The sequence below is a fragment of the Arvicola amphibius genome, chromosome 10 (assembly GCF_903992535.2).
Source record: "Arvicola amphibius chromosome 10, mArvAmp1.2, whole genome shotgun sequence".
Classification (NCBI taxonomy): domain Eukaryota; kingdom Metazoa; phylum Chordata; class Mammalia; order Rodentia; family Cricetidae; genus Arvicola; species Arvicola amphibius.
Genome location: NC_052056.1, coordinates 94,534,045 through 94,554,356, shown reverse-complemented (window position 1 = coordinate 94,554,356; position 20,312 = coordinate 94,534,045). Strand labels below are relative to the sequence as shown.

Here is a 20,312-nt window from a genome sequence, read left to right as displayed (position 1 = left end):
CAGAATGGCCTCCTTTTGAAGGCTCTGCATAGCAGGAATTTTCCTGTTGGCATGCATAATCTGCCAGTCATTAACCTTGAGTGGGTGACTTTCTTCAGATTTTCATTCTGTGATAATGTATTTGTTTGCATGGTTAGAAGAGGGCAACATACATAAATCAGCAGAACAATCACTTGCAGTCTAACTTTCTCAGTTGTTGTGCTGTCTAGTTTATGTCAGATTGACATGAGCTAGAATCATCAGGGAAGGGAGTCTCAGCTGAGAAAATGCCTCCTTAAAGTTGAGCTGTAGGCAAGCCTGTAAAGCATTTTCTTAAGATGGGGGAGGGTTGCCCATTGTGTGTGGAGCTACCCCCCTGCACTGGTAGTCCTGGGTTCTCTAAGAATGCAGGCTGAGGAATCATGGAGAACAAGCCAGTAAACAGCAAACTTCCATAACCTCTGCAATAGCTCCTGCCTCCAAGTTCCTGCTCTGTTTGAGTTCCTGTCCTGAGTTCCTTCATTGATTAACAGTGATGTGGGCATATAAACCAAATAAACACTTTCCTCTCAAGTTGCTTTGATCATAGTGTTTCATCACAGCGAAAGTGACCCTGACTAAGAGTTGCCCTTACCAGTGCATCACAGCTAAGAGCACAGTTAGCTGCCTACTTGTAAAGTACTCATAAAACTAAAACATGATTGGCTGTCTGCTCTGGAAAGTTCTTGATGCAGTAGTTTTGGGAGGCGTGTGTGTTGAGATAAAATATGAAAGAATAAGGCTGTCCTCATACTCACTACAGGGCCGGGCTGTCCTGAAACTCTGAATCCTGCCCAATCCTTCCAAGCACTGGGTTTACAGACCTGTGTCACCCCACCCGGTTATCAGTTTTGTGATAGTGGTGTGTGCCTTTAACCCCAGCCCTTGGAAGGCAAAGATACATTACCAGCACTATAAAATATTCATCACCTCATAAATCAGGGCTCCAGTCCACATTATAAGAACTGCCTCTGTTTCTTTGATTGCCCTAGGAAACGGGCCTGTAGTTTTGGTGTGGTGGTTGCTTTTCTTATTGCTGAGACAAAAGCAGCTTAAGGGAGAAAGGGTTTGTTTTGGCTCACGGTTTTAGGAGGTACATCAAGAGGAGAAATGCAGCAGGAGCACGAGGCGCTGGTCATATTCCATCCGCAGTCAGGAAGCCAAGAGTTGAATGCTGGTTCTCAGCTCATTTTTCCTTTCCTTCAGTCCAGGACCCCAACCAGAAAATAAGTCTTCACTCCTCAATTAAATCTTTCTACAGACACCTTCATAGTCAAATCCAGGGATGTATTTTCATAGTGATTCTAAATCCAGTTAAATTATTGACAGTGAAGATTAACCATGACAATATGACTCCTAAATGGCTGGGATTACAGGTGTGCACCATCATGCCCCATTTATGTGGTGGTAGGCTGGGGATTGAATCCAGAGCACCAAGCATATTAGGCAAATACGCTATAAGCAGAGCTATAGCCTCAGCTTGAGGTCTGCTTTTTAATGTCCCTCCACAGGGGTGAAATGGCCAGCTAGTCCTTTGTGCTGTTACTTTCTGGTGAGGACATGTCACAGACAAAATTAGAAACTTTCTTTCCATTTTTCCTTCTCTGTTAGCCATAATGACTCCTAAGGAAAGCTGACAGGGTCTGATGTGTCAAATAGAAGTACCCTTAGTTTTCCAACCACTATGTCATTGGTGTGCTAACCTTCAAGGCTGGAAAAATATGATTGCCTCTAGTCCGGTTCCAGAGGGATAGTCTAGCCCAGGTATTCCAGGTTTCCTGATGTTGGCAAACTAGGGCCAATGCCCCTGACTCTTGCAGAGTGACTTGTAGTGGCCTGAGACCTACAAGATCTCCCTCGCAGGTGTCCTGTCTGTCCTCCTGGGACATTTTGATTCATATTACTAAGAAACAACCTGAGGCACCAAACCAAGACAATAAGGGAACCAGGGACATCTAAGGAGCAGTGTAGCTTGGGTTACAGGCAGGCACTCAGCTGCCTGTGGCTCCTTGGCCTGGAGCTGGTTCTAAAGCTGCTTCAGGATACAAGAAGCAAAGAGGCAATTATGCTTCACACTGGAAGAATTGGAAACCAGACAGGAAACAACTTTTTTTTCCACCCTCCATGACCAGGACACCAGTCAAACTTGGCGTATCTTTTTATCTCAGTGCCTTGTTACATGCTGTTGCAGTGATCAATCAACTACAAACTCTTAGTTTTTATTTTTAGTCTTACAGAATCCATGCTGACCTCTGCATCACTGTATACCAAGGATAGCCCCCTGCTCTGGCTTCTCCCTTCTGAGTTCTGGGATTGCAGGTGCACACCACCATATCCTGTTTATGTGTGGTTGAGCGAATTGTGGAGCCCAGGACTTCATGCATGCTAGGCAAGTGGTCTCCCAATGGAGCCATATCCGCAACTTTCAAGTGAAAGTTACAAGGTGGATGCCTATGTCCGTGCCAGAAGCTTTGGCATGCTATCCTCATTCTTGATCCTACCTACTCCAAACCCTTGGCTGTACTGGTGCTTTGAGAACTGAACTGATCAAGGGAATCCTTGGTGTGCTTGCACACAGGGGTGTCTGTTCTGATCCCATCTATTTCTCCCCTTCCCTCCACCCCCCAGCCCGGCCATGACTGGGGTGGTCCTGGCATGCTGGGTATCTAGACAGCTTTTCGTCGGTTGCTCATCAGCATGCTAATTGTCATATAACTAATTATGCCTTGAATTCCAGTTGATTTTCTTAATGAGACAGCTGGGTTAATTATGTAATCGTATGATTACATTAGTCCAGAGTGTCCTGGTAAAAAGTAGAGTCTGCCTCTATGTGATGTCATCGCTGGGACCGTGCTCACAAGGAACACATTCATCCTGATACTGGTAGTAAGGGACAGCCCTGTGCTGCCTGCAGTCTGTGCAAACATGGGCCCAGGGTTTAAGATAGGCTTCTAAGCCCTCACAGTATGGGGTAGATCTGTTTGCCACAAGCCCAACTACCTCCCAATCTTCCCTGGCATAAACAGTCCTAGCCAGATCTGAAACAGACTTGTCATCTTGGCAGCTTCAGTGAAGCCCATCAGTGTGCCCTCAGTAATTCTGGGACCTCTTTGTTTGACACTACTTTACTTTATTGGAGCATGCCAGCTTCTTGGGTAGTAATCAGAGACTCCCAAATAAAATGTTTATATTAAAGTCCTGGAGGGCCAGAGCAAGTGGCTTGACCAGAGTGGATAAATAGCCCCAACATTGTCTTGCATTATGGCACCATCTCCACAAAAACAGATGTTCCTGGGGTCCATGCTGTTAAGTCACCACTCCACCTGATTACACTGGCGTCCTGGTTCGTCCTTTGCCAGGACTTCCTTCTCAGCACAAACTAGGTGACTTCTGAAGCTCAGCATTGGTCTTCTTGCAGATGTCGTCCAGGATTCTCGTCTTTCCTCACATCTAATAAGCGCACCCCCAGAACTGACCCTCACTTGAGCCCCTCCTATCACCCCTGCCACTACCTCCCTCGTCCACAGTCCAGTGATCCCTTACTCCCTGGGCTCACCCTGTCTACTGCATCCTGCTGGCACTCTTGACCCCATAGCCACACCCATCCGAACAGAGCACTGGCCAGAGATCTTAATATATCTTCAGGCTGACCTCAGAGACTCATTTTATAGCTGAGGATGGCCTTGAATTTCTGATCTTCCTGCCTCTGCCTCCTGAGTACAGGTGTGTGGCTCCAGGCATGGTTTGTGTGGGATCAAACCGAGAACTTCATGTATGCTAGGCAGGTACTCTACCAACTGAGAGCTATCTTGTTTTTTAAGGCAGGGTCTCTCTCTCACTGGGATTTGGGACTCAACAAGTAGGCTAAGGTGACTGACCAGCAAGCCCCCAGGGGTGCTTCTATCTCCATTGGCAACCAGACCTGGCATTGTCATGGGCTAGGAATCAGAGCTCGGGTCCTCATGCTTGTATGGCAGGCACTTTACCCACTGAGCTGTGTTCCCAGTGTGGCATTTTTGAAACAATTTGTCATCGTATTGACCAGTCTGGCCTTGAACTTACATAGATCTGTCTATCTGTGCCTTCCAGACTGCTGGAATTACAAGCATGAGCCACCACACCTGGCTTTGTAAGGACTGATTTGCTCCATCTAAAATACCAAAATTATTTGCATGATGTTAATCACAGTATATTTATTATCTTTTTTTTTTTTAAAGACAGAGTTACTATATATCCCTTGTTGGCCTAGAACTCCTTATATAGACTAGGCTAGCCTCAAATTCATTCACAGAGCTCCACCTGCCTCTGACTCTCACTGTTGGCACTACAGGTATATTCTGCCATTTTAAGATCTATAGGATGGGCCAATCGTGGTGGTGCATGCCTCAAATCCCAGCAGTCCAGGAAGCACAGGAGGGCAGGTCCTCTGTGCAGTTGAGACCAGCTTGGTCTACATACTGATTTCCATGCCAGCCAGGTCTATAGTGAGACCCTGATGAGAGAGAGAGAGAGAGAGAGAGAGAGAGAGAGAGAGAGAGAGAGAGAGAGAGAGAGAGAGAGAGAGAGAGAGAGAGAATTGTCATATCCATTCTTTCATTCATTTTCTGATCTTGGGATTTGTAAATTCTAAGTTTTTTTTTTTTCTAGATCAGTCTGGCTAGAAGCTAATCAATTTCAATGATTTTTTTTCTTTAAGAACCTGCTTTTGTTTGTATTGATTTTTTTCTTTTTGCCTTTTCAGTTTTATTGCTCCCCAATCTCCTTTGCTCACTTCTGCTTACTCTGTGTTTGATTTGCTCCTTTTTTATGTTCTTAAGTGGAGGTCCAGGTCATGTTTTACTCCATTGTGGCCAGAGAATGTACTTTGGATGATATTTGTTCTTTTGAATTTATCAAGGCTTGTTTACAGCTCTGCTTGTTATTGATGATGTTCCTCGTACATATGAAAGGAACACTTGTTGTGCAGCTGTGTGGGGCTACCAGAGTGCTTGGTAGTCTGTGTTCTTCAGTCTTTTGCATCCATACTGACTGTTTGCTGGGTTTCTCAGTGGAAGAGCATCTGCATAGAGTCCCAGCCATAAAGAGCTGTGGGCATGTCTCAGTTGTGGAGCCCTAGCCTTACATTCTCAAGGCTCTGCATTCCTTCCCCAGCTCCACGGAAGGAAATTATACCTGTTTATGTTATTAATAAGTGTGAATGGAGATTTGAAATTTGTGCCCATGATTATGGATTTTTTTTCTTTTTCTCCTGTCCTGATAGTTTTTGATTACTGTATTTTGGGATGTATACCTCTAGTCCTTTTGGCAAGCCTTTGAGAGCTAGGTGTTAGTCTTGTTTATCATGTGTCCCTTCAGCACCCAGAACCACCCTGGTATCTTTATCATTAACATTATCGGTTACTTTGGTGGTGGTAGATAGTTCTAGTCATGCCTAGCACTGATCTCCTCACTCCTCTTGTGTCTCTATTAAGGCAACTACTCTAGTATCTCTGTCTCCTCTTACTAAACAAAGCTCCTCTTTATATGGAACCCATCTTCCACTCATCCGTGAGTGTGACTGGGTTTTTTTGTTTTGTTTTCTTGATATTTGATGTACCTGGGCTACCTCTCCAGAGAGGCTGGTTCTTGCTGACTTGGCTCAGTGTCCCTTGCAGTGCCCATCCCTGGCCTTTCCCAGATCATGTAGCCACTTAGGAAACCCTTGTTAAATTAGTACATGAAGAGACAGTATAATTAAGGTGGCTGCTGGCTCAGGAAATAGCATCTTTAATAGCATTTTGCATACCTGTTGGCCTGGCCATCTTCCCTTCCCATCCCTGTCCCTGGGGGAGATGCCAGCGCCTGACACATCACAGCTTGCCCTCCCCCAGCTTCTGCAGGGATGACTAGAATTAATGAGATAATGTTACCGCGCTTAGCAAAATGTGCTGAATAAATCCAGGTGATAGGGTTGTTTGTTATATAATTATGCTGTTTAAGTCCTGAGTTGCATAACAAACTGCACACTACATCTGAGCATGCTTTAGGAATTAACTTATCAGATAATCATAAAATGTTTTTTGAGTTTGTCATGGTGGGTGGATGGGGATAGTGGCAAAGCATGTTGGGTTGGAGGCTGGGCAGGTGGCTTACAGAACTTTGCATGTTATTCTTCTGTCTATGGGTGTGTTCTTTCTCCTCCCTCAGACAATTCCGTAATTGAATTGCTGAAATCAGAGGCTTCTGACATACAGCCTGAGACCTAACAATGCTTGTATGGAGTTTAAATGGCATTGGAAATCTTTAACGAGACAGAAAGCTATGATTTCCCCAGCTTAACATGCAGGCTGGGGTTTGGCTTGCTGAAATTCATTGTTTCAGTCTCCAGCTCAAACATGCTAGGGCTATTATACCATCATGTGGTAATTAGCCGTTCCTTTAATACACATAATAAAAATTAAGCCTAAGAGGTACTTTACCAATGGCTTTTACATATCCCAAAACAATATATCAATGCTGTGGGCCTTAAGTCATTCTGTGTAGCATCATAAAGCTGGGAGTCTAATGCATCACACTATTTGAACATTGAGTTCCTTTCCCATTCTGTAGCCAGTTTTGCTACTTTTACATTAACTTTAATACTGTTAAATTAAATATAGATGCCATGATGAATAATTACAAGAGTGCCAGAACTTCCATTTACAGCGGGGCATGTTGAGAATTTGTCTAAAGTCTTTGTTGGTTACTATTTGCTTCATAACATGTGTGTTCTCTACATATGTTACTGGATTCCTGCTGAATGGCAAGATGAAAGCTATTTTTTCATCAGAGACAGACACACTAGATCCTGGCCTTTAAATAGGAATGGCCCAGAGGAGCCCAAGGAGATAGCTCAGTCAGTACAGTAAAGTGCTTGACAAACATGAGAATCCAAGTTCTATCCCCAGTACCCATGTAAAAGCTCCTGTGAGTTTGTACTCCCCAGAGCTGGGGAGGTGGAAACTGGTGGGTTTCTGGGACTTGCTGGCCAGCCAACCTAGCCTACAAAGGAAAGAAGGAGGGAGGGAGGAAAGGAGGGAGGGAGGAAGGAAAATAAAGATCAAATTGACCCAGGCCAAATTAAAGACACTGTCTCAACAAAAGAGAAAGATTGAGAAAGATACCCATCATTAACACCTTGTCCACATGTCCACATACACACGTGTCTAAAATGTGACCTTAGTTCTTGAAAAGTCAAATTGGTACAGTTGTGCTAGAAAAGGCAACATTGGTGAACATTCAGAGAGTTTTCTCAAGTACAACACCTTCCCCTCTCCATCCCTGATGTGGATCAAATTCAAATTCTCCTTCTATATAAAGGAGGTTGTGGGCATATCACTCATTTCTCTCAAGGCATTTTCCCAGCCTGAAGACATAGAGGCCAAAGAGGAATCCAGGTTTCCTGGGAAGATACTGCAATCAAAAAAAAAAAAAAAAATACCTGGGATGCTCTGGGAATTCTATTTTTCTTGTTATTGCCACTCCTGCTTAGAAGAACTATGTTCCCAAAATAGCTCTAGCAATCTAACATAACATAAATATTTTAGTGCTGATTGAAATAATAATGAAAAATCATGAATGAGAAAGGGAGACAGGCAGGGACTGTGTATATAGGCCACATAAGTGCCCAGTAGGCCTCAGATTCAGATGATGTACAGTGTTGGTATTAAGCCCCAGTGCAGGGCTCCCTTGGGGCTGCAGACTCTAGCTCCACACATCCTAATGACACATGGAATAAACTCTGTGAACACATAGACATTTTAGAGAATGCCAAGCTCTGGTGAAACAGCATTCACAGAGCCATGGTGGGCCAGCCCCTGCTTCCAGGAACCAAGGGTGGTCTGAAAAATTAATGACTCTGGCATTGGAAAATTAAGTGAGATCTTGAATATATACCCTCACTGATCTGCCATGTGTGGTGTTTAGCATTCCTTGAGAGGAGACTAAATCTCCATAACCATCCCCAGGCGAGGCTGGCGCCCCTGCCAGAAATAGATTCAGTAATCTTTCTAAGCCTTGTGACTTGGGTATTCTTCTACTCTCAGAATTCCAAAGGGTGTGTTCCCCTGGTGGGTTGTAATTGCCTCCTAGACAGAAGGAAAATGAGGATCAAATTGACCCAAAGCATTTAATGTCTGTCTGTCTTCTGCTGAGAATTCGTGGGAAAGCCAGAGGCCAAAACCCAGTCCTATAAATTGCATGTCTGATTTTTCCAACTGTAGACTATAATCTAATACTGAGTAAATCTCATGGCAGCTATCATTCTTTTGGGGGGAGGGAGCCCAGTTTGTGTAAGTGTGCGTGAATGAACATCCATGTGGAAGCCAGAGGTCAACTTCAGGTATTGTTCCTCAGGAGCTGGTGTCTCCCGCTGACCTGGTGTTCAGAAGTTCTGCAAGCCTCACTGGCAGTGAGCTAGAGAGCTCCATCTGTCTCCACCCCACTATTAGGATTACTAATGCCACACTTGACTTTTTATGTGGGAGCTGGGGACTCAGACTCAGGTCCTTATGCTTGTATACCAAGCTCTTTATAGACTGAGCCATCTCCCCAGCCCCAGTGTGTTCTTTTCTTCACAAGGTATTACAGGACAGGTGCAGATGCTCTTCTGCTCTCTGTATTCTAATGGGAATTGGTGGTTTCCTAGCTGGCTGGCTGCGTGCCTGTCGCAGGGGTAATGCTGAGTCACCCCCAGTTGTGCTTTTATAGGGGTCTCCAGTCTTAGAACCATCAGATGCACATCTCTGACTGTTCTTAACACCCATCATCAGTAAAGGAGGATGACAATTTAAAATAATAATAATAATAATAATAATAATAATAATAATAATAATAATAATAATGACATGTCATGCTGTAGATATAGTTCAGGGGATAGAACACACATGAATTTCAACATGCACAAAGCACTGGATCAGATATCCAGCAGCACATGATATAACCATGGTGTTACATGCCTCTAATGCTAGAATTTGAGAAATGAAATCAGGGATCTGAAGTTCAAGGCCAGCAGGGTATATATAAATCTCTGCCTCAAAAAGTAAAATAAAATAAAGGATCATGTCCTTATAAAGACCCAAGAGTTTTCATGTATAGAATAGTGATCACCTATGGAGTCAGCCAGCTTAGGTCAGCTTTCTCTGGGCCTACCAGCCAATCAGGTGAACTTGGGCCAGCCCTTCCTCTGTACTGAATTTTAGTGCTACTTCTATACCATGTCATTGTGAGACTCTTGCAAGAGAATGTCCTGTCTGTACAAGTATTATATGGCCTTTATTTCCAAGTCCATGAACTTCCTAGACACATTTAAACAGAGACACTCTTCCATGGAGTAGTATCATCCAGAGAAGACTCTGCAGATAGACTTCCCTAAAGCCCCTTCCTCCCACTCAGTACACCCACGGCTCTCTTTTCACTGACCAATGGATGAAAATCCTTAGAGAACCACACAAAAGTTGGCAAATACCAGTGAATCCTGTCGTCACCAAATTTTTGCGTATTAAGGATCTTGTATTGAGTTCCTTCTTTATCATACTACCTAGGAGAAGGGAGAATTGAGGACCCAAGAGAGTCTCCAGGAGGTGACTTCTGGATACTGGCCTAGAATTGCCAGTAAGGGACTGGTGTGGCTCAGAAGCACAACACCTACTTAGCTGCCCCCCAGTAAGGAACTAAGGGTATGTCAGCATAAGAGGACTTGCCTAGAATCCATTAGTGAGGGCCTGAGAACATGGCTTGGTAGTAGTGTTTCCTGGATGAGGGTTTGGGTGCAGTATGCTGATCTGTGTTCTCCCATTGTGTAGATCCTGTACCAGCGCTGGACCTCGGGCAACAGCTGGAAATAAAAGTACAGCGTCTACACGACATTGAAACAGAGAACCAGAAACTTAGAGAAACACTAGAAGAATACAACAAGGAGTTTGCCGAAGTGAAACATCAAGGTCAGTGGCAAATCCTGCCTGGCTTTGCTTTCTTCCCCTTCCCCTTTAATTGCCTTCTTCATACTGTTGGGACTGGCTGTAATTGTTACCCTCCTCATGAGGCCAGGGTGGGGCAAGCAGCCGAATTTCTTAAACAAAGATAATGACACTGCCTAACTATGCCACAGCTAAACTTTTCCTCCCGCAATAACTACATTGGATTTTTTTTATTGCTCTTGGTCTGGGCCAGATCAGGATTCTTTGAAAATTTCTCCTGTATCATCTTGTGATAGGATCTGTCTTTTCAAAGACTGATGTGTCGCCTCTGGGTGACACCTGTCAGACAGCCAACTCCTGATCAAAGGGTCATACACAGTAAGTCATTTAGTAATTGCTACTGATCCATTAAGACTCCAGACAAGACGGATCCTTGCAAGTTGTGTGCTTATACACCATTCTTCCCATGTCAACCTCATTCATTCATTATGGATCTCCTGGAAAAGAAAGGGGGAAAAACAGTCTCTTGACAGGACTACCTTATATCACAAGGCAGGGGAGGCAAAGGCTTTTTCTTGGCAGGGAACGAACAAACATAAAGAAATTTGTTCTATAACCTAAAAGCCAAGTGTGTTCAAAATCCTAGAACCATGTCCTAGCTGCAAATCCAGCTACTTTGGAGGCCAAGGTCAGAGGATCCAAAGTTCAGAGTCTGCCTGAGCTATAGGTTGGGTTTAAGGCTGCTCTGAACAATTTAGTAAAAGCAAAAAGAGAGCTGAGGGTATATAGCTAAATAGTTGAAAATCTTCCAATGAGGGATTGGGGGTGTGGTTCAGTGTTTAACCCAGCCTTGCATCATCAAGGCCCTAAGTTCAATTCTCCATTGATAAAAAATAAAAACAAACAATACAAAATGCCCCAGAGCCTCCTGGCTTCCTTGTGTTGAAAAAGAAAAAAAAAAAAGCTATTCAACAGCACTCACAACAAACTCCTAAGTTTCCTTTGTGTCTATGTGTCTTCATGGTTTTGTTTTAGAGATATAGATGAAGACCTGGGTGGAAGAGAGGGGCATCAACCTGCCTAGCTCATCTGTATCCCTGCTATTTAGTGAGCTTTAGAAAACTAATCAAAAGCTCAATGACTAGGACTGTGAAGAACATTCTTTTTCCCTTAGAGAATGTTGGAGACAGACTTGGGATGGGGCACTGTCCGTGGGAAGATCCACAAAGAGGCTGAGATGACTTAGGAAGAGCTCCAAGGACAGAGAGGCCTGGAGAGTGAGGACAGCTGGCCCCTGGCTTCTCTTAGGGACCCTTGATCACACACTGCCTGGAACTTGAATTCATGGTGGGATGCAGAAAATGTGGGGATCAGATCCCACTTGAGTCTAGTTCTACTGAGAATATAATGGCCTTTGGGACCACAAGGGACAGCATTGTCCTGCTTGGAAGGGAGTTGGTAGGCGTGTGAAGCTGGGATTCTTCAAGACTTTTCTCTCCCCCGGCAACCTTCTGCAGCAGTTGCCAGTAGAGTTTATTTCTTTTGAAATGCCCAGTGCCTGGGTGACAGGCGATTATGTGCACACCTGCTGTGTTACACACACCTGGAGAAAATCCAGTTCTTTCTACTTTTAGCTCCAGTGGCATGCCTTTTTTGCTACCTTTGAGACAGGGATTTTACCTAGCCCAGGTTAACCTCAAAGTTACCATGTATCTCAGGCTGGCCTCAAACTCAGTGTATAGCCCAGTCTGATATCAGACTCACTGTAAACAGCCTTGGCTAAACCTCAGATTCATTCTGTAGCTCAGACTGCCTTCAAACTCACCATGTAGCCCATGCTGGCTTCCAAACTCGCCTTGCATTTAAGTCTATCCTGAAACTTACTATGAAGTTCAGAGTAGTCTTCAACTAGTAATTCTTTTACCTCAGCCTTCCCCAAAATGCTAATATCATTCCATTCCTAATTTGTTTTCAGAGAGTGTTCATGGGACACAGGAAATATGCACTGCCTGACAAATGGCACTGTGGAGAGCTAGGACTACCAGCCCTGTCTGGCCTGTCAGTTTCTGCTTTCCATTTATTACCTCAAATACCTGTACCAGATGCTGGGAATGCAAATAAACTCAAGTAGACACCAACACCCAAACTCCGTAGTGGTTTCTCCCTTCCCCAGTACAGTAAATGGCATTCAGCCACGGTGCCTGGCATTTTCCATTCCATGAGAAACAATAGCAAAGCTGCCTTGGTGCCTGATGAGGGCTATGTCTGACTCTACTTCCAAATGCTTGCACCCTTTCCTCTGTAGTAAAGTCTTTAAACCTACACCAAAACTTTATTAGTCTGCCCTCTGTAGAAAGGACCAACTTAAGGATGCATCAGTAAGACAATATATGTTTTGCCATCGATTTCCCCCTTTTCTAAGTGTGCTGGAGGGACCACCACAATCCTTCCTGGCAAAACCCATTGATCCTCTCCAACTTGAATACTACAAGTTCAATTTCACATTGAGGGAGTAAAAGGTCCCCAAAGGGACTCATAACCATTGATTTTGTGTCAGCGTGGACAAGCTCAAGTTTAAAATACAGTGATCCCGGCAGGTTACAAAAGCCTGGTTCACCCAGCTATGAGGAACCGCTTCCCTTACCGTTGGTTTTTCGGTCTTTCATTCTGCAGAGGTTACGATAAAAGCACTTAAGGAGAAAATCCGAGAATACGAGCAGACTCTGAAGAGCCAGGCCGAGACCATTGCTCTGGAGAAGGAACAGAAGTTGCAAAATGATTTTGCAGAGAAGGAAAGGTGAGCGCAGCCACACAGCTCCCATCACCACTACAGCACCCTAATGTCACATGACATTTTGAAAAGTGCACATGTGAAATCAGCCCAGGTTGTTGACTAAAGTCTCAAAGTGCCTAAGCAAAGTTTTGTTTGAAGGGCTTAGATGTCACTCAGTGGTAGAGCACCTGCCTGTAGTCCCCACTGTGAGTGAGGCCTTGGGTTCCATCCTCAACACTGCTGGAAAGTTTTGTTGAAAACATTACAGCGATCCTTGCTTCTTCATTGTAAAATCCCTTGAGTGCAATGTGTCACTTTTCTCCTGGGGGCCATGACCACAGGCAGCCGGATCACAAGTGTTTCTCAGACCTGCAGAGTGAGAACAAGGCTTGTATAAGTTGAACACAAGTTGACAAATGACAGCTGTACTTGAACTGAGGCAACAGAGGACAGGTTCCGCCAACATGTGCCCTCTGCAAAAAAGCCTGAACTCCATCTACCTTCATTGAATCTGATATTTATATGTCACATAAAAATATCTTTTGTTTTGTTTTACTTTGCTTCTTTCTATTGTACCAGTACCTCATAAAGCAAGGAATTGAGATCTCTAATCCAAAAATCTGAAATATTCTTGACATGTAAAACTGTAAATACTGAAAAAGTTAAGTATGCCCAGGACTGAGATCACTCAGAATCCATGCCTAGTATGTGCAGGTTTCCATCCCAGCACCAAAAGGAACAAAAAGTTCAGTCTTTTTAGAGCACTCTAGACTTGACACTTTCACCCAGTGCCATCTATATAAATATTCCAGAATTTTAAAATCTCTAAATAAAAGTCTGTCACAGTTGTGGTCCACGCATTTTGGATGAGGGACCCTTGGCCCGGATCAATAAAGTGTACCAATGCTGCACCTGACTAATGACAGTTATAGCTTTCTAATGGCTAATTTTTTTTCCCAGACTTTCTCCATAAATGAGTAGTTTTCCACTAATGGAACAATTTAATGAAAATCAGACTTTTTTGTAAAAGCTATGAGGACCCCTGAGCTTGTTAGTTCCAACTGTGTTAGTCAGATTTTTAAAAACTCTTTAGTTAAATTAAGATGTTAAATTTTAGCACTAGTGTGAGGAAATGCACATACATTTTAACAGGAGGCACTAATTAGATTTATAGTTTCAAGTAAGTGGCTAGGTTTACTCACTAGCGGTGTGAGGTGTGAGTGTGAGTGTGGAGGCCAAGGGTCAGTATCAGGTGTGGTGTTTTCTTTCTTTACTCTCCACTTTTTTCTCTGAGACAAGTCTCTCACTAAATCTGGAGACCAATTCAGCTAGACCAATTGGTCAGGTCCTCAAACTTGTGTGGCAAACAATGACCCATGTAGCCATATCCCCAGCCCCCAGCATGGTGTTTTATTCTACTTGTGAACATTGATTTCATGGTTAATTCACCAGAGTTCTATGGGGTGACCTCAGAAACATCACAGGAGCCAGGTACAGTGGCACACACATGATTCCAATATTCATGAGTCTCAGGTACGAGAATCATGTGTTCCTTTTTGTTTTGAGACAAAGTCTACTATGTAACCTTGGCTAGCCTGGAACTCAATAGGTAGACCAGAATGGCCTCAAACTCCCAGAAGTCTTCCTGCCTGCTAGTGCTAGAATTAAAGACATGAAAGACATACACACCTGGCAGATCATGGGGCTACATAGCAAGACCTTGTCTACAAAAACAAAATAAAGCAAAAATAAAAGATGTCCCGGGCAGTGGTGGTGCACACCTTTAATCCTAGGACTTGACTCTCAAGATAGGCAGACAGATTTCTGTGAGTTTGAGGCAGCCTGGTCTACTGAGTAAGTTCCAGGACAGCCAGGACTGTTATATAGAGAAACCTTGTCTAGGAAAACCAAAAGAAAAAGATGTTAGGTATCAAAGCTAAGCTGAGGCTCCTTCATAAAGCTCATGCTTAGCTGCATGATGCCCTTGCTCAGTCTCCAACACCAATATTTAAGAAAGGAAGGAAGGAAGGAAGGAAGGAAGGAAGGAAGGAAGGAAGGAAGGAAGGAAGGAAGGAAAAGAAAGAAAAAAAAACTTATTCTGTTACTATGATAAAATATTATGACCAAAAGCAACTTGAAGAGGAATGTGTTTCTTCTGTCTTTTAGGTCACAATTCATCATTGTTTGAAGTCAGGGCAGGAACATGGAGCAGAAACAATAGAGGAGTACTTCTTTCTTACACATTCCAGAAGTACCTGCCCAAGGATGGTACCACCCTTAGCAGACTGGGCCCTCTCACGTTAATTAATAATTAAGACACTCCACACCTCTAAAATGCCTACCAGCCAATCTGATCTAGGCAATTTCACAATCAAGGTTTTCCTCTCAGATGACTCTAGGCTGTGTCAAGTTGACAATTAAATCTAACTAGGACACCTCCCATGTCTCACAGAAGCTTCAGGGATACTGTGATACTGACTTCATTGGCTCCATTTATAAAGAAGGAAAAACTAGGTGTGGTGGTACATGCCTTTAGTCCCAGAACCTGGGGAGCAGAGGCATTCAGATCTCAGACCTCTGAGTTTGGGACCAGTTTGGTCTATGACCAGTTCCAGATCAATGATGGCTACATAGTTAGACCCTGATCTAAATAAAAACAAATGAACAAATATAAGGAAAATAGGGTCAGGCATGGTGGCACATGCCTTTAATCTCAGCTTTCAGGAGACAGATGTAGGCAGATTTATGTGAATTTGAGGCCAGCCTGGTCTACATAATGAGTTTTAGGCCAGAGACCCTGTCTCTCCCCCCCGCACCCACCCCCAAAAAGTGGAAAAAGAACCAAGTCCAGAAAGTTGTCCTCTGACCTCCATATGGGCAACATACTTCAGAATAATAATTAAAATAATTTTTTAAAGAAGGAAAACGGCCAGTATGGTGGTACATGCTTATAACCCAGCAGTGTGGAGGTGGAGATAGGAGATTCACCCACAAGTTAGAGGCCAACCTGGGCTATAGCATGAGTTTCAAGTATGGTTGAGCTACAATATGAGATGATTTCTCAAAAAGAAACATACAAAAAAGCATGGTGCAATGCTTGATTGTGCAGGAAAATACAGCACTCTAAACCCCTCACTTCCTACCATGAAAACTGGATACAGGGATATGGGCCATCTCTAGCTATAACTCTTCTTAGTCATGGAAACTATAATTCAATAAAATTCACAACAGCCTGAGCAAACAAAACAGCAAGATAAGAGTGAAAACCACAGGATTTAAAGTTTCATACATTCACTGGCAGAGTGTTCCAGATTCCATCCCTAGCACCACTTATTCAAGTATGTTGACATCAATTTTACTCCCAGCCCTGGAGAGGTAAAAAAATCAGGAATTCAAGGTTATCCTCAGCTCCATAATGAGTTTGAGGCCAGCCTGAGCAGCATGAGACCCATTCTCAAAAAGGAAAGGAAGGAAGGAAGAAGGAAAGAAGGAAGGAAGGAAGGAAGGAAGGAAGGAAGGAAGGAAGGAAGGAAGGAAGGAAGGAAGGAAGAAAAAGAAAGAAAGAGGTTGTGTATAGTGTAATTGATAGCATGCATCCCTTCAGCCTCATACACTATGTAAGTGTGGAAATAAACTGATATGGGAATGTGGTACTGTTCGGGTGAATTTAAATTAGGTAAAGGAATGGATTATATTAAAAGAGAATAATGTTTAGGGAAAGGAATTAAAACAAAACTTTGCCTTTATTACCTTTCTTTACATGCAGAAAAAATCATGTGGAGCCAGGCATAGTGGCTATGTCTGTAATCCCAGCAAATCAGAACCTAAAACAGGATTGCTGTGACTTCAAAGCTTGCCTTATGTAGAGAGTTTTAGGTTAGACTGGGCTACAGAGTCTTAAAACCTTGATTTTAAAACTGAGAAGATGTCTCAGTATATCAATCCCTTGCTGTACATGTATGAGGAAAGTAGTTTGGATCTCCAGAACCCACATAAAATTGGGCAGGCATAGCAGTGACCTATAATCCCAGCTGAGGCAGAGACGAATCCCTGGGATATATTGACCCCTAGATTAGCTAGAATTGTTGAGTTGTGGGTTCAGTTAGAGACTTTGCCTCAATAAATAAGGTTGAACATGACCAAAGATCAACTTCAAAATTTCAACATTTGTCCTACACACACACACACACACACACACACACACACACACACACACACACACGATTTTAAAAAGTTAAACTAGATGTGGGATTTAAATAGTAATTAATTCATTATATACCAAAAGAGAACTTTGATACATATTTTTAAATTATTTTGAAGTAAAAAAATCTTTATAATAATATCTGAAAAAGTATATCAATATAACCATCCAATATTTAAAACAAAATTTAAAAAAATAATAACAGTAAAGTTTTAAAGATATCAACAAAGAGAGAAAAGAATATATACTGCATAAGATAATGGGTGAACTTTTATTTATTGATTTTAAACTATGTGTGTGTGTTTGTATGTGAATTGGTACAGGAGAGTGCATGTGCATATATATTCTTTCATTTGTGTGTGTGTGTGTGTGTGTGCACGCGCCTGTATGAATCTATGTGCGCCATGTGCATGCAGTGCCTATGAAGGCCAGAAATGGGTATCAGATCCCCTAGAACTGGAGTTAAAGACAGTGATGAGCTGCCTAATGTGGATGATGGAAACCAAACCCCGATCTTTTTAAAAAGAGTAGCAAGAGCTGTTGGCCACCAACTCCAAGCTCTTCTGCGTATACTCAGAGCTCTTACATATTAATGGAAAGAAATGATCAGCTCTACTTGCCATACATTATGGTACATGCCAGTAATCCCATCACTGAGGAGGTATAGGCAGAAAGATTGGGAGTTCATGGCCAGCCTTGGCTACAAGAGACCTAATCTCAATAAACAAACAAACAAAACTAGTAACAACCTTCTAAAAGTGGGCAGAGTTGATATTTGAGCATACAAAGAGACAGCAATAAATATTGAGTTTGATTTTATCCAGTGTTGGCAGGGTTTACAAAACACATTGGTAGGAGTTTAAATTAGAGGATTTTAATTGGGAAGTTCTCAATATCTGTCCAAAAAGAAAAACAATTACATAAAGCCTGTGACCATTGAAATTACTCTGTTAGAATTTTTTCCAACAGATTCACTCTCCAAGTTAGCCAAAAACATAGGTGACGAAATTTTAGCAGAAAGAAACTAAACAGTCTTAGGTATCTGTGGCATTTTGGTTCTGTTTGCTACTGAGAATGAGGGGTAGCAATATATACTCAAGCAGAGCACTTCCAAACCGGTGATGAAGGGAAAGGCAGACTGCCAAGCACACAAGTAGAAGAAAGGGTAGCTTCCTGTCTCATGACCCAATACACAAGAGGCTGAAGCAGAGTTCTAGAGTTTGAGGCCAGCGTTGGCTAAAGAGAATCCCTTTCTCAACCCTCCTCTCCATAAAAGTAAGTGGGGGAAAGGAATTTATATTGCACTATATCTTTGTTATATTTTAATTTAATTTATACATACTGTTACATGTTACTTTACTTTGCACTGTTACATATTACTGTATGCTACATGTTATTCAGCAGCATAAGACTTATCAGTCTGTTGTATTAGTGGATTGTGTATTAGTTCACATGCCTTTTATGTAGTTTGTGTGCCTGTAGTTACTTATTATACCGTTGCATTGTAGAAAGGGACAAGGGAACTTTGAGGAGTAAAAGAATTAAGAAAGACTGTACTTTTTATCCTCTTGTAGTATATGGTTTGTTTGGTTTTTTTTTTTTTTTTTAAGAAAAAAAAAGTTGGGGGTATATCTTCAATCCCAGCATTTGGGAGGCAGAGGCAGGTGGATCTTTGTGATTTGGAGGCTAGTCTGGTCTACTTAGTGAGTTCCAGAACAGCCAGGGCCTACTAGAGAGACTCTGCCTCAAAATACAAAACAAAAACAAACAAAACAAAACAAACAAACAAAAGGCCTTGGGGCCTGGAGAGGTGACTCAGTTGGTAAAATTCTTGCTACAAAAGCTTGAGGGCTTGAGTTCAAATTTTCAGGCCCATGTAAAAAGCCAGGTACTGCAACACAACTATAATTCCAGAACTGGGGCGTGAAACAGGTGGATTGATTGCTAAGGCAATTGGATTGAGTTCAGGGTTCAGTGAGGAACACTGTCTCAAAAAATAAGTCAGGAGACAGTTGAAGAAGATTCAGGCATTGGCCTCTAGCTTGCACGCATGGGCACACACATACACATGATCATATAATTTTTAAAGTGGGATTTTCTTAAGATTTGTTTTTAATTATGTGTATATGTATGAATATGTGTCAGTGTGGGTAAGCAATGTGTGTCCAGGTACCTGCAGGGGCCGGAAGAGGCCAGACAAACCCCCTGGAATTAATCACATGCACTTGGTAGCCACCTGATGTGGGCACTGGAAAATGAACTCTGGTCCTCTGCAGTTTTATAATTTATAATGGGTCCTCCTTTTTTCTTCTTCTTCTTCTAAGACAGGGTTTCTCTGTGTAGCTTTGAGCCTGTTCTGGAACTCACTAAGTAGACCAGCCTGACCTCGAACTCACAGAGATCCACCTGCCTCCTGAATGGTAGCATTAAAGGCGTGCACCACAACCGCCTGGCTAAGGGTCCTCCCATTTTATAATAGGCACACATGGGAAGTATTGGCAAAGCTTTTCTAGAGGTGGCAGAAATTTGACTCTTTATTTTTTAAGCTATCATTTCTCCTCTTTTGTACCCCCAGTTTATTGTGTTGAGCATATATTAAATTCATAGGATATAAAAATGATGAACTTGTTTTTAGATTTTTTTTTTGCTGCAGACACAGAGGAAAGCATGTTATCTCTTGCATTTGGAGACCATGGGAATAGTAAACTACTTTCAGATATTCAGAATTCCCCCACCCCCACCAATGTGGTAGCATTTGTGTTCCACTTTAGAGGAAAGGACAGCTGTCACATCTGTTTAGGACATCCTTTATGCCAACAGATTCCTTTTCTGTGTCAGCAGAATGTAAATGTATCATTCTTCTCCCCGGCTTAGGAAAACAATGAGTGTGTGATGATGCTATTTGATTTCTTTTTGATATCTGCTATCTCAGAACAAGTTCCATATAGGAGAACCTTCCACACTGATTGCCACACATGTCAGGTCCTGCAGGGTGCACATACTCCATGTTGTATAATGTGCATTCACAAAGGTGAGATGCAGAGATTCAAGCTGTCCTGGGAGGCCTGCCTCCAGCTGGGCCTCCCTGAGAAGAGTGCTGAGCAGTGGGGCTCAGGGCACACAGCCTGTCTCAGTAGTCAAAACAAGCTGACCAATTTGGCTTTATTTTCTCTCTCTCTCTTTTCCCAGAAAACTGCAAGAGACCCAGATGTCCACCACCTCAAAGCTGGAGGAAGCGGAGCACAAACTCCAGACTTTGCAAACAGGTTCGATGCTCTCCATCCTATTTGAAGACACATGTGGAAGATGGAAGTAGGCTGGGCAAGCATGGACAGTCTCCTGGCCTGTTTTCTAGACCCTCTGCTACTTGTTGCTCCTGGGGATC

At 42.8% G+C, this 20,312-nt stretch overlaps 1 protein-coding gene across 7 annotated transcripts in view; it reads left to right on the top strand.

Moving 5' to 3' along the window:
* Cux1 (cut like homeobox 1) overlaps nucleotides 1–20,312 on the top strand; it is a 329,866-nt gene that overhangs the window by 186,184 nt on the left and 123,370 nt on the right. For all 7 annotated transcript variants that reach the window (XM_038345005.1, XM_038345004.1, XM_038345002.1 and 4 more), the window contains exons 5-7: nucleotides 9,840–9,977; nucleotides 12,627–12,750; nucleotides 20,117–20,193. In XM_038345005.1, coding sequence (XP_038200933.1) covers nucleotides 9,840–9,977; nucleotides 12,627–12,750; nucleotides 20,117–20,193 — 339 coding nt within the window. The remainder of the gene's footprint in view (nucleotides 1–9,839; nucleotides 9,978–12,626; nucleotides 12,751–20,116; nucleotides 20,194–20,312) is intronic.